The sequence below is a fragment of the Gavialis gangeticus genome, unplaced genomic scaffold (genome assembly GCF_001723915.1).
Source record: "Gavialis gangeticus isolate Ggan-Ray unplaced genomic scaffold, GavGan_comp1, whole genome shotgun sequence".
In the NCBI taxonomy this organism is placed as follows: domain Eukaryota; kingdom Metazoa; phylum Chordata; order Crocodylia; family Gavialidae; genus Gavialis; species Gavialis gangeticus.
Window position 1 is genome coordinate 216,923,473 of NW_017729032.1, and position 13,017 is coordinate 216,936,489.

Below are 13,017 nucleotides of genomic sequence, written 5' to 3' on the forward strand. Positions count from 1 at the left end.
TCTTCAGTTTAAATTACACAGTTATTTAAAGAAAGTTTATTGTGCTGATTTTACTATAAGTAGGTTTTGTAAAGTTAGTTGCTAAATGAAAACTAAATATTCTGAATAGTTCAGTATTGGGTTTTATTAAACATTTTAATGTCTGTATCGTAAAAGTATATACAAAATTTAAATGATTATATATGGTGTAACACATATAAATTTAATGTTATTTTTCTTTTTTTCTTTTTATGTGAAATCATTCTTGACAGTGAACTATTGTATACTAGGGATTTAAGACTCTGAAGAAAAAAAAAAAGTTCCCAAAGTCTTGTGTTGATTTTTGCCAGCACATTCATGTTGCATTATATAATGTAATATGTGTAAATTTGTCTTAGGAAAACCTTCCTGTTGCAGGAGACAGTGATGTGAAAGTACAAGTTAAAGCCTGTGCTCTGAGCTGGATGGATACAAAGGTATTTATTTTTACAAAATTTGAGTAAAGCTAGCAGAGTTGACTCTTTCTATCTGGAAACTTAACCAGATCCTCAGCTGATAAACTAGAATGGTTCCATTTCCATGCCAGTTGAGAACAGAATCATATTGCAGTGTTGTAGTTAATTTGTTTAATGTAAGTAAAATAAAAGGCACCTGTGCATTGGTACCTAATATTTTTGAGAGATCGACCTGCCAGCTGTGAGCTATCTATCATAATAAAACTCATCTGTTAGGTGAAGTTGTACCTATTGTGGAAGGTAAACCTGGCATCCCAAGTGGCCTGGATAAACTGGAGAAATTATCCAAAATCAATTGCATGAAATTCAGTAAGGCCAAGTACAAAGTCCTGCACCTGGGATGGAATCATTGAAGTTAAAAACACAGACTGGCAAATGATTGGCTTGGCTGCAGTATTGCAAAGAAGGACCTGGAGGTTACAGTGGGTCATAAGCTGAATATGAGCTCACAATGTGCTCTTACTGCACAAAAAAAAAAAAAGCCAGCAGCATCCTAATTTGCAATAAATGGGTTGCTTGCAAATCAAGGGACGTGATTCTTCTTTTTGGCACTAGTGAGACTTCACCTGGAGTATTGTGTCCAGGTTTGGATCTCACACTTCAAGAAGGATGTGGATAAGTTGGAAAGGATCCAGTGGAGAGCAGCAAAAATGATTAGAGACCTGAGAAATAGACTTCCAAGGAAAGGCTGAAAGAACAAGGTTTTTTTAGTCTGGGGAAGAGAAGACTGAGATGGGGTTTCACAGTTGCCCTTAAGGTACCTGAAGATGGTCACAGAGAGGTTGGAGATGTTTTTTTTCTGTGTCTATAGGGGACAGGACTAAGAGTAATGGCCTCAGACTGCAGCACACTAAGAGGAACTTTGTTTATGAGGGTTGTCAAACATTTGAACAAGCTGCCTGGAGAAGTGGAATCTCCATCCTTGAAAGTTTTCAACAGTAGGTTAGGCAGATAGTTGGCTGAGGTTGTCCAGTCGGGTGATCCTGCCCTGAGCAGGGGACTGGACTAGATGACCTCAAAAGCTTATTACGTAGGGCTTTAATCTCTGTTGAAGAGTACAGAATATATAGACTCCATTCTGCATTCAGGCTTATGAACATGTGGCCTGTATCCGCTAATGTCACTAAGACCTAAATTACAACTTTAATACAGTAAAAGCTGTGTTAACCGGCACTTTATTAGCCAGAAAACTCTATTAACCAGCATCTAAGCGATGCGGCAAAAGCGAAACCAGAAGTACCACTTCTGGGGGACTTCCCGTTTTGCCGCCACAAGCTGAGTTTTTCTTCACCACTATTTTGGCCCACAGCCCAGGGCAAAGCAGTCTGCACAGGAAAAAGCAGCCTGCGCGGGGGCCCTCCTCCCCGTCCCCCAGCACACAGACGGTGCACATTTGATTAACCGGAATATTTCATTAACCGGCATCCTAGGAGATGACGGATAACAGAGCTTTTACTGTACTAGGAGACTAATTTTGTTCATGTAGTTACTAGCTTTGTTAATGTTTATAAATGCTTCTTATAAATAAATTTTAGAAAGAGACCTTAACAACATTAACTTTTTAATATTTTTTAAAATGTGGTACATGCCACTTTTATTTTAATGATGTTTTTGCTTAGGGGGCATTTTTAAAATTTTTGAATTCTTGTGTTCTTATAATATGATCCCTAGTTTATGGCTAAAGGGGAAAAATTTTGGTATAGAAGTTCTAACCATGACTTTGTAATTTAGCTTTTGTCAGAAATGAAGTTGGAGAAGGAATTTCTACCTGTTGGGAGGGAGATTTCTGGAGTGGTGTTGGAGGGTGAGTCTGTTGATAGTGATGTAATACATTCATCCTTGATGGGAGGAATTAAATGTGTACTAGTTTTAGGTTAGTGAGAATGATCTGAATTCAGCATTAGTCTTGGGAGGTAAAATTATCTGGAATTTATTTTCTTGAACTATAAAATAATGTAATAGTTAAACTGAAAAGTAAAAGATTGAGAGGTAAAAAAGGCAGCATGTGGCAACGTTTTAAATGGAATATGCTAATATACTTACTGTACTTGTTATAATGGGCTCCGATTTATTTTATAAGAGTATTTGTTGGAATTGTAAGGACAAAATAAGTTTCAGGAAGTTAAGCTGTAGTTCAGTGAACATACACCTTTACTTTGCTTACAGTGCAGATGCTGCAAACATTTATACATTTTCTTGTTTGTTTAGTGTTTGTAGGTGTGGTGTTTGTTAGGGGTGTGCAAAGCAGGCTATATTCAATTCAGCCCGATTTGGGGGACAGTGATTCAATTTGCTGATTCGAATAGCTGTCCTGATTCAATTTTGCCGAATCCAAAGATTCGATTCTGATTCAGAAAATCAGCGATTCGGCCATGGACACAGCTTTATATGTTTTTTCTACATACCTTAAGGTACCAAGCGGCTTGTGAACGCTGAGATGGAGCGGATAGAGCATCCCACAGGAGTGCAGGGGGTCCCTCATGTTCAGCAGTGGACCCAGAAGTAGACCGGAACTACTTCCAGTTCACTTCTGGGTCCACTGCCAAGTGCGCTGGGGACACCCCCACAACTCCCATAGGACACTTCACCCCACCATCTCAGTGGTCACGAGCTGCCTAGTACCTTGAGGTATGTAGAAAAATCATATAAAGCTGTGTCTATGGCCAAATCATCCAATCTCTCCGAATCAAATTGGAGGCAACCAATTAGATTCAGAGAGATTAATGGGTCTCCTGATTTGATTTGGAGATTCAGCCACCAAATTGGGCCAAATCTCTGAATCAAATCAGCGACTGAAGCTTCGCACAGCCTTGGTGCCTATGGTAAGTGCTGTGAAGAAAAGTGTCTGTTAATTTGCTTAATATATATGAATAAGATATAGCCTGTCCTGCGTGAAGAGTTTATTTTTGTAAGGGAGAGCTAGTATATGAAGTTCTCTAAAGAGTTTGTTTTAAATTCAAAAATATTTGTTTCTGTTTTCTCTCCTCTTGCCCAAATTGAAATTTTCCCCACTAAAGTTGGAAGTAAAGTGTCCTTCTTTCAACCAGATGATGAAGTAGTAGGTAAGTTAATATTGGTGTTTATCAATTAAAATAATTTTAAAAATAAATTAATGAATTATTTAAGGTTACAGTGAATCTTTTCATTACAAGTAGACATTCTGATTTTTTTTTCCTGAAAAAGTTTTAATTTGATGTCATAGTAATGTTTTACTCTTGGCAGTAGTCAGTTTTCATTAACTGGAATTCTAATTGAAAAGTTACTGTTGTGGAAATTATCTGAATGAGACAGGCAGATACTCAGCTGGGGTGGACTTAAAGCTTCACTGCACCGAGTAAATTTTTCTTATCATCTATACCACTAGTGCAGTTGAATACAGATTTTTTTGGTTTTGCTTTTATAGATGTATACCTATTTCTGTGGGCATGCAAGGTGACATCAATATTTATATTTTATATACCTATTACCAGTCTCTAGAATATATTTATTTGGTAACTTCTAGTAATCAGAATTTTGCTGTTTCTTGTAGTTTGCTGAGGATTGGCCACGTTGACATTCTAAATTTAAATCTTGATCCAGCAAGGCATTTGAGTTTTGGAATGTTAAGCATATACTCATTAACTTCCATGGGATTATTCATAGATCCAAGGCTGTATCAAGTTTATTAAACCAGTTTAGCATACTTTTGTTCTAGAAATTTCAGTTTATTATACATTTTTGTTCTGCATATCTGATTCTTATAATATATATAATATATAGTATATTGCATATATAAAATATGTATTTTATACACTGTGTTTATAAAGTCCTTGTGTAATTTTAAACTTTAATAACTTTGGATATACATGTGATAGAAGCAAACTGTAAATGGTGATTGAAAGCATATAATGCATTAAGTTTTTTTAGCATAGTGTAAGCTATGCATAGGGTAAGGATTGCAAATGCAATTCATGAATCACTCAGCAGCAACTGGAATATGCTTTCTATGAGTTGGAAAATTGGATTGAATGATGTATCACGAAAGGGTGGTTATGTTGAAATTTGAGGTATATTGTGTTAAAGCTTAATGAATTATGTTTTCAATCAGCATTTACAGTTAGTGTCTTCATGTGTACATTCAAAGTTATTAAAGTTTAAACTTGCACAAGGACTTCATGAAACAACGTGTGTTGATTGTTGTTCCAAAAATCTCTAGATCAAAATCCTAAGTCAGTTAAAAATGTCTAGGATTTTCTGAATTTTGAAAGCCCTGTATTAATTTCAAATGTAGTGAGAGAAAATTTGAAATCACTCTTTCCACATAAAAATGTAGTAACTCCTGTGGTTTAATAATTGATGATGACATATTGTACAGTTCATAACATTTAGATCTGATTAAAGTAGCACCCAATTTATATTCCAGACTCTTGTAGATTACAGATAACACTTACCGCATAGTAAAACTGGAGTAGACAAACAATAAACAGTTCTACTGTGTGCTAAATCACTTGAATACAGAATAAAGATACCCCCAGAGAAATAAATAGTAACTTTACTACATGCCATATATCAGGATAAAACTGGCTACAGGAATAGATGCACAAGATAGGCATTTGTTCAGTGCAACTTGGCTTCCCCTTTGACATACTAGCTAGATGCTGAAAGAACGCCCACTGCAGGCATCTCACTTCGGAGAGTTGGTCATGTGACTGTCCTTATGGAGTAAATTTACTACCTGGTAGAAATTACTCAATAAATTTACTACCTAGTAGATACTACTCTTGTCAGCAAGTTACATCATTAACTATCACAGTATCTTTGCCAAAATTATTTGTTGTAAACTGAGGTTTACAACAAAAGTTATGGACAAACAAACAATTCACCTCTGCTAAGATAAAAGGAGTCATGGCTGTACTATGTATCAGTTCCTCCAGGTAAGCTTGCATGCTTCTTTACTATCACCCAGAGCAGCTGACCCTGTAGTAAAGTCAGTACCCTGTTCAACATACTATTATTTTATCATTTGTCCATACTGAAGTTAAATATATGGAGTCTGATAATGCATCCCTTATTTATGTGCCAATTAGTCCTTGATTGAGACATGGCAACAGTACAGCCTTTTCTAGCGTGATTTTTGAGGGGGTGGAGGGAGTACTTTAAAGCAAGCAGTTGAAGAGTCAGACAATAAATCTTATACCACCCACATATTAAACACAAGCATTTTATTCTTTTCAAGTAAAAGGGATCGCATACTGCATCACAGAACAGCATTAATTGTGGCTCTTGAACTGGCAGCAGTTTTTGGAGCATTTCTTGATCTGTAGTCCACAGAAAGGCCAAAACTTACCCCTTGACCAAAACCCTGCAATCATTAGTAGCCTGGAACAATTCTGAGCTCTCCTTATATAACAAGTAAGATGAAAATTAATATAAAGCACTACTCTGTAAATCCAAAATGAAATGGAGGGCTGCATTTAATAACATGAAGCCTTCTGCCAATGACATTGGACCCTGTTCTTCAAAGGGCTGACTGTCCATAGTTGTGTTTTTCTGTAGAGCTCAAAATATAGTATTGAGACTCTTCAGAGTACTTAGTACTCTTGACTTCCATTAATTTCCAGATTCCTACTTCTGATATGATGCAGCTTCTCAGAGGTAGCCAGAAGTAAGTTTGGCCTTGGTGTTTACTTAAGAATATGTAAAATTTTAAAATCTTGAAAAATTCTAAAAAAATACACAACTTTTTATATCAATGTTTGCATCTAATTGTCAAGAAAGGCATATCTTAATTTATTGAAGCTTCATTTTACTCTTGGTACAGTAGAGCTACCTTTAAGTTAAAAAATGTAAAATATCAAAGTGTCTTTAAACATCTCTTAGGATTGTTCTAGGCCTTTTTTCTGAAAGGATTCTAAATACATTTTTTCATATTCAAAATTTGAAGTGAAATACAATCAATATTGAACTGTCTTCAAAATCAGAAAACTATGTGTAAACTGCTAAGGGCTTGTATTCAGAAGAGAGCTGTCTGCTTTTCTTTTGGATCTGGCATATTAAAGTAAGGGACCGAAGGACTGACTAGGTTATATAGGTAATGGCATCCAGGTCAAAACCTATTATGCAAAGCAGGATGATAAGAAGCTTCTGTCCTTGGTGCAAGTTCATGAATTATCTTGGCCTCTATAATAAATGAAACCGTGAAAGGGATTTTGGCTCCAGCCAAATCATAGTGAGGTCTAACGTTTCATCTAACTCAGGTTTTGCTAAATGTAAGCACATGAGTTATTTTAAGCTCTTCATTATGTAGATAAATGTCCATGCAGGGAGGTATTGCAGAATAGCTATTCTGGAGTATAATGAGCTGCAGATGTGTATAAACGCAACTGCTGATTCACCATTGTACAAAGGCTACACAATGGTTAAAGGAAATGGCAGATAAATTGGGTGGTAATTTTGAGCCAAAGGCTTTGCTGGTGTAAATGGATACAGCTTTTTGTTTTCAGAGACTCTAAGATCTGGGTAGGAGAGGGATGCAGAGATGCCTAAAAAATTAGAAGATCTGGGGGTTTTAATATGCTATATGATGCCCCTCCTCCTTTCATCTCTTGCATCTTATTTTTCTTCTCTTGGAAGTCCCAAAACCTAACCTCATGCCAAAATCTGTTGTTCTTCAACCCACAACCTTCTGTCTTCAATTGAAAAGGCATTGTTTTGGTCAGGATATACTTTTTGCCTCCCTTCTTTGTCTCCTTTTTTTCCTCTTCCTGTTTTCTTTTTTTTTTTCCCCTTTCCTTTTTTCTGCCCCTCTCTTTGCCTGTTTTCTCTTTTCCCTTTCCCATCAGCTTTCACCACCTTCTTGGTCTCTGCCCCTTCTTGCCAACTTGCCTTTTATTTGGCACCCATCCTATTGCTTCGAAAACGTAGTGCTCCAAAACACCTTGCCCTTTCTATGCCCACCTGCAGTGTGACAGCTCTTGTTTTTCTTTTCTCCTTGCTTTCCTTGCTATACCTAATCCACTTGGGTAGGATAGAAAGGGGAGCAGAGTGAAATAGCATCTATTCCTCTTCTCATAATGCATGAATCTAACAAAAGAACAGTATATTAGCTCAAGAAAAGAGAATGCTAACATTCTCCTTGGAACATACTGGTATCTTGCACCATTGGTCTTTGCTTGGAGCTGGGTGGTTTCAACATGTAGCCCATGAGCTGCATGGCGCCTGCCAAGGGTTAATTTGCAGCCTGCAGACTCCCACCTGGGCATCACTCCCCCATCACTCTGGCTCCTGCTGCTCTTGGGGTCTCTGGGCTCTCCTTCCCTACTCTGGCTTCTGCTTCCTGCCCCTTGCTCTGGGGGCAGCGTGGTGTGGGTGCACTCCAAAGAGTCCAGGGAGCCTGCAACTCAGTTAAGAAGAAGGGTGCTGCTGGTGATGTGTAGCCTAGAGGGCATCTGGCCCATATGGCATGCAGCCCTAGCCACTCCCAAAGTTGGACATCCCTGACCTAAATCATCCTAATAAGAACCATAGTCATGGCATTAGAAGGGACCGACCACAAGAGCTCTCTAATCTGACTGCCTACAAAGATGTAAAAATAACTGTTCCTAAACCATCCCAGGCAGATGTCTGATTTAAACAAATTCATGTTTTATTTGAATGAATATTCAAAAGGCTCTCCTCTTTCCCTTCCTAAACTGTCTTTGCTAATCATTGAAGTTCATGCCACTTTTGTAATTCATAAAGACAGAAAATAAAATAATAATAAACATATTGATTTAGTGTGACAAACATATTACTCTTTCCACCCTTGAATCAATTTATAATTTTCAATTACAGATAAATGTTTGGAGTTACCTTAATATTCTCAACCTTTTAATGCAAAACACTGGCTTAAATGGGGCAGATGCCTATCTGTGTGCATCTTTGCCTCCCAGTTGTGTAAATGAAAAGTATCAAAGTAGTGCTAAACCCTTATGATTGCAACCCCATATGCTCCCACTGTTCTTCAGGACAGAAACTCTCCCTTGGCAGAGGGATGAATTGCTTCTTTCTGAGATCATTTAGAAACAAACAGTTCCACATCAGTGCAAAGGGCTTAGATTAAAGAGGCCTTGTTGCCCCTTCCAGTACCATGATTTTGCAATTCTTATTAGGGAGGTAAACCAGATCTATATTCTTTCTGTTTGGTTATGTAAAACCGAGAAGAAAAGAAATGTGGTTTAAAGTTATGCTAATATTTCGTTTGTAATACATGCCTGGTCTGAATTGAAAGTTTATTTTCAATATTCCCAGGAATTTTACCTCTAGATTCTGAAGAGTCTGGTGTCTGTGAAGTTATTCTGGTTCATGAGCATCATTTGGGTATGTAATTGCTATCACTCTAATACTTTCACAGCCAGTTAACTGGATCTCTGATCTGTTTGTGTTTTCCCAGGTAATAGCAGTAATGCAGGGAGGTCAAACACTGGCCTGTGGAGCACTATCATCCAAATCATGGGTCTTGAAGTTGACCCACATGCAGTGCTCTCTAGATTAGTCCTTTGCACTGCCTGTGGCACCAAGTCGGGCTAGGCTACATAGCATCCTCATTGAGCTGGTCTGTAGGTCCAACCTAGCCCACAAGGCTGGCCTTGCATCATTTATTCAGTCCATGAGCCCAATCTGGCTGCTGGGCCTGATAAGCCTGCAAGTCCTGATACGTTTGACACCCCTGCAGTAAGTAGTTATTTGGAGGGGCCAGCATGTTGTAGCTGTGATGGTCCAGAAAGTATGCAAGAAGCAAGGGTTTTTTGGTAATATCTTTTATTGGATCAACTGTATAGTTGGGAGAAATGTTGTTTATTTGATTTACTGTATTTACCCACATCCAAAAATACTTTAAAATTTAAGAAAACTCCCCAATAATTAGATTCTGTACATGGAACAAGACAAGCTTTCAGGTATGGAGTTTTTCCCAGACTGGAGGAGGGGCATTTTGTGCCAAAAACTTGTCTAATATCTCTCCCAGCAGTTTGTCTAATAAAAAAAGTCCTTGGGTTCCTCTTTATTAGAGAGTTAATGTTCTGACTGAACCACACAAGCTGACTCATGCTTTCCCCCCACCCCTTAACTTCCCTTCTTGTTGCTTCACTTTCTCTTCCTGCTGACTCATCTGACCTACCACAGAGATAAACATTTTAAAAACATTCTGTTGCTGAGAAATTTAATATCTTCTCTCCGAACCTTGACCTCTGATCCTGAATTATCATCTGGGATCAGAGGAACACCTGGAATGTACACTAACATCTTAGAAGTGAAGGGAGGAAATGTCAAAAGATGAAAGTCCAGGGAAAATAGTACTGTTGCTTTCACCTGCATTTCATTCCTTAGCTGCTATAATGTTTTCAGTTAGCTTTTCATGGAGGTAATTTGCTCTAGTGGAGAGAGCACTGGACTGAAAATCACAGACGTTTGGCTTAATTCCTGGCTCTGCTAATGATGCACTGCCACCTTCAGCAACTTCACTGTCTACATGAATTTGTATTGTATCTTCCTAGTTTCTTTCTGTTCTGACACTATCCATGGAGAAAACCAGTCTTTAAAGTTCTATAAGGGATTTTTAGACAGTTATTGAAAGCTGTTTTAGTGATAATGGACTTCTCCTTTAACTATATAAATACTTGGCAAAATATCCTTGATCTCTCCTAATTTTGTTTTGTAGGTTGAATCACTTTTAGCTTAAATCTTTCTGGTTATGATTTTTAATTGCTGTGAGAAGTCACAAGTTTATGGAGACTGAAGATAAAGGTTTATTACTCTTCCTGATACAAAACTGCAGGCTAAGCAAAATGAAGGCTAGAAGAATTTGCTCACAAACTAGATGTGCTAGTTACGGAAGAAAAACACTTCTGTCTCCTTTGTTTTTGATTTCCTTTATTTTCTTGCTTGGTCTACAGTAATATGGGTTGATTCAGACAGCATCTCAGAGAATTCCAGAATTCTCTTCTAGTTCATCACCATAGCTGTTTTGGATGTCATAGTAATTACTCTGTGCCCCAGGGGTATTGGGGAAGTTGTGAAACTGCAGTCCCTGATTTGTAGATTGAAAAGATATTTCAGGGGGGCTTTTGGGGTCTTAGGAATGTAGAATTCATCGAGTTAACTATATGCTAGAATTTTAGCTAAGTTAGCACAGCTTCCTAGGTCAATGCTAAATTCTCAGCTGAACCATTTAGATTACCTATATGAGAAACAAATGCATTTCTACCTGGAAGGCCTAGTTTGCAATGTGACTCTTGATTTGTCATGCTGTACCAGCATGTGGGTAAAGCTCAAAACTTCATAATACTTTTAATGGTGCAAAATAGTGACATAGCTTCCCCAAGCACTGATATCTTGGCCTTTAGATGTTGTGCATGGTTGCAAGTTAAAACACCCCACTGTGAAATATAAGGGTCCAAAAATTTAAGATATGCATGTGTTATAAAAACATTTGGAAAAAGTTCCAACATATGCTGAAATAAAGCCTTCAGCACATGGGTTGAAGCTTGCTAGTTACATTTTTTTTTATTCTGCTTGAGGATTCTCAGTGTAAAAGAAAGTGGAGAGAACCTTTTAAGATGTATTTCCCGTGGGAACTTTTGAGGGGCCAGGGTGCAAGGGGTGCTTAAAAAAAAAAACAAACCATGGTATTTTAATTTGAACTGAAGGGCTCAGTTTGCTGCAGAGATGACATGATCTGTTCTTTAAGGCAGCAAATGTCTTTCTCCACTCAAATGATTCCATCTGTCCATGTAATAACAACACATGCAGCAGCATTGTGCTGTTACCTTCAGGAAATGGAAAAGTATTTATTTGGGCAAATGTCCTGGTTTTTGATAATTTTTTCCCTCTTATGCAAAGTGGTAAAAGAGCCAGGAATAAAATCTGTCATAAAAAATTGTTCTTACTGAACTATCACCTTACCCACCCACTGCTTTTTTCCCTCTTTGTTTGTTTGTTTTTCTTTTTTCCAATAGTTCGCAAACCAGAAAAAGTCTGTTGGGTTGAAGCAGCAGGGACCCTCCGTGATGGTGTACGAGCATATACAGCTCTACATTACCTTTCCCATGTCTCTCCTGGAAAAACTGTTCTAGTAATGGATGGAGCAAGTGTAGGTAACACTGCTGTTGCCCTACAGACATGCCTTTTAAAATAGTTTAGGAATAGCTTCTTAGTCACATTTCATAATTTACTTACCTCTGCCACCTAGTTATAAAGGAGGGACAGAGGATTTGCCATGACCAGTCAGGCTAATAGGAACTGCTACCCTACTTCTCGTTGTGTCCTTTACTAAGCAGTTCACACAGAAGAAAGGGAAACGGATATTCCATATAATGCATTGGGCAAATCTTATACATCTGGGCACAGGATTGGGAGTTATTACTTGCTCTTTACTTTTAATGCTGTATACCAATTATTGCTGGCAGAAGCAGTCTCTAGTTTGACTTTCTTTCCCCACAACTTTAATTTTCTCTCATGTTGTTGTTTAATTTAGTATTGCTGTCCTGTTAACTGTGGATGAAGCTGTTAAGCTCACTGAAGCAAAGTAGCATTAATGTAATTGTGGCTTTGCAGCGTACACAAGATACCAAGTGATTGGAGCTGGTCCTTTGGGAGCAGTTCATCCTTAAGCAACCAACCTCAAAGACATCGTCTATGCCATTCCCTGTAAATGCAGCTGTCGTTTCTTTTCATCACTGGGACTGCAGTTGGAGCTATGGCTATTTAAGCTGTTTCTAGCGGTGCACCAATACATCGGTCTGATATCGGATCAGTACCAGAATAAAGAAAGCCACCTGTATTGGATATCGGCCTGATGGGGATGATAATTTGGCCGATAAGTGCCTGTGATGCGCACAGCTGCAGCACAGCACAGAGGCAGTGAGGAACACAGCCCAGCAGCTTGGAGAGGTGCCTCTAGCTGGTAAGTCCAGTGTGGTGGAAGGGGTGGGGGGGGAGGCAGATCAGTGCCCCCCACGGTGAGGGAGGGGGTAAAGGAGGGAGCTCCTGCCACTGCTTGCACCCTGGGAGGGTGGAGTCCGTGTGCCCCCTGGATCTGCACAGGGTAGGGCGGTCTGCAGCCGGGGCTGTGTGAGGCTCTTCTCAGCGGGGGCTGGGCTAGGAGCAGGTGTCAGAGGCCACCCCAGATTTCACTGCAGCTCTACTCCCAGCACTGCTGCTGCCAGCCACCTGGCACAGCCCCAGCTCTTCCTGGCGTATGGGTGGAGGCAGGGCACTGAGCCGGGGCTGTGTCAGTGGCTGGCAGCGGTGGCACTGGGAGCAGAGCAACAGTGAAATCTGGGGTGAGTGCAGCCTCCTCCCAGCGCCACTGGTGCCCACTCTGAGCCCAGCTCCCACCAAGAAGAGCCTCGTGCAGGCCTGCGCAGATCCGGGGGCCATATGCCCCCCCCTGCCCTCCCAGGACCTTGTTGTGCATCTCAAGTAGGGCCAAGGAGGTGATCCTCCCCCTCTATGCGACACTGGTCAGGCCACAGCTGGAGTGTTGTGTCCAGTTCTGTGCGCCCCA

General features: G+C 39.4%; 1 protein-coding gene across 4 annotated transcripts in view; it reads left to right on the top strand.

Moving 5' to 3' along the window:
* The window catches only part of CRYZL1 (crystallin zeta like 1), a 57,347-nt gene that overhangs the window by 20,602 nt on the left and 23,728 nt on the right, over positions 1 to 13,017 (top strand). For all 4 annotated transcript variants that reach the window (XM_019524961.1, XM_019524960.1, XM_019524963.1 and 1 more), the window contains 5 exons: positions 378 to 455; positions 2,226 to 2,298; positions 3,512 to 3,556; positions 8,763 to 8,831; positions 11,468 to 11,601. In XM_019524961.1, coding sequence (XP_019380506.1) covers positions 378 to 455; positions 2,226 to 2,298; positions 3,512 to 3,556; positions 8,763 to 8,831; positions 11,468 to 11,601 — 399 coding nt within the window. The remainder of the gene's footprint in view (positions 1 to 377; positions 456 to 2,225; positions 2,299 to 3,511; positions 3,557 to 8,762; positions 8,832 to 11,467; positions 11,602 to 13,017) is intronic.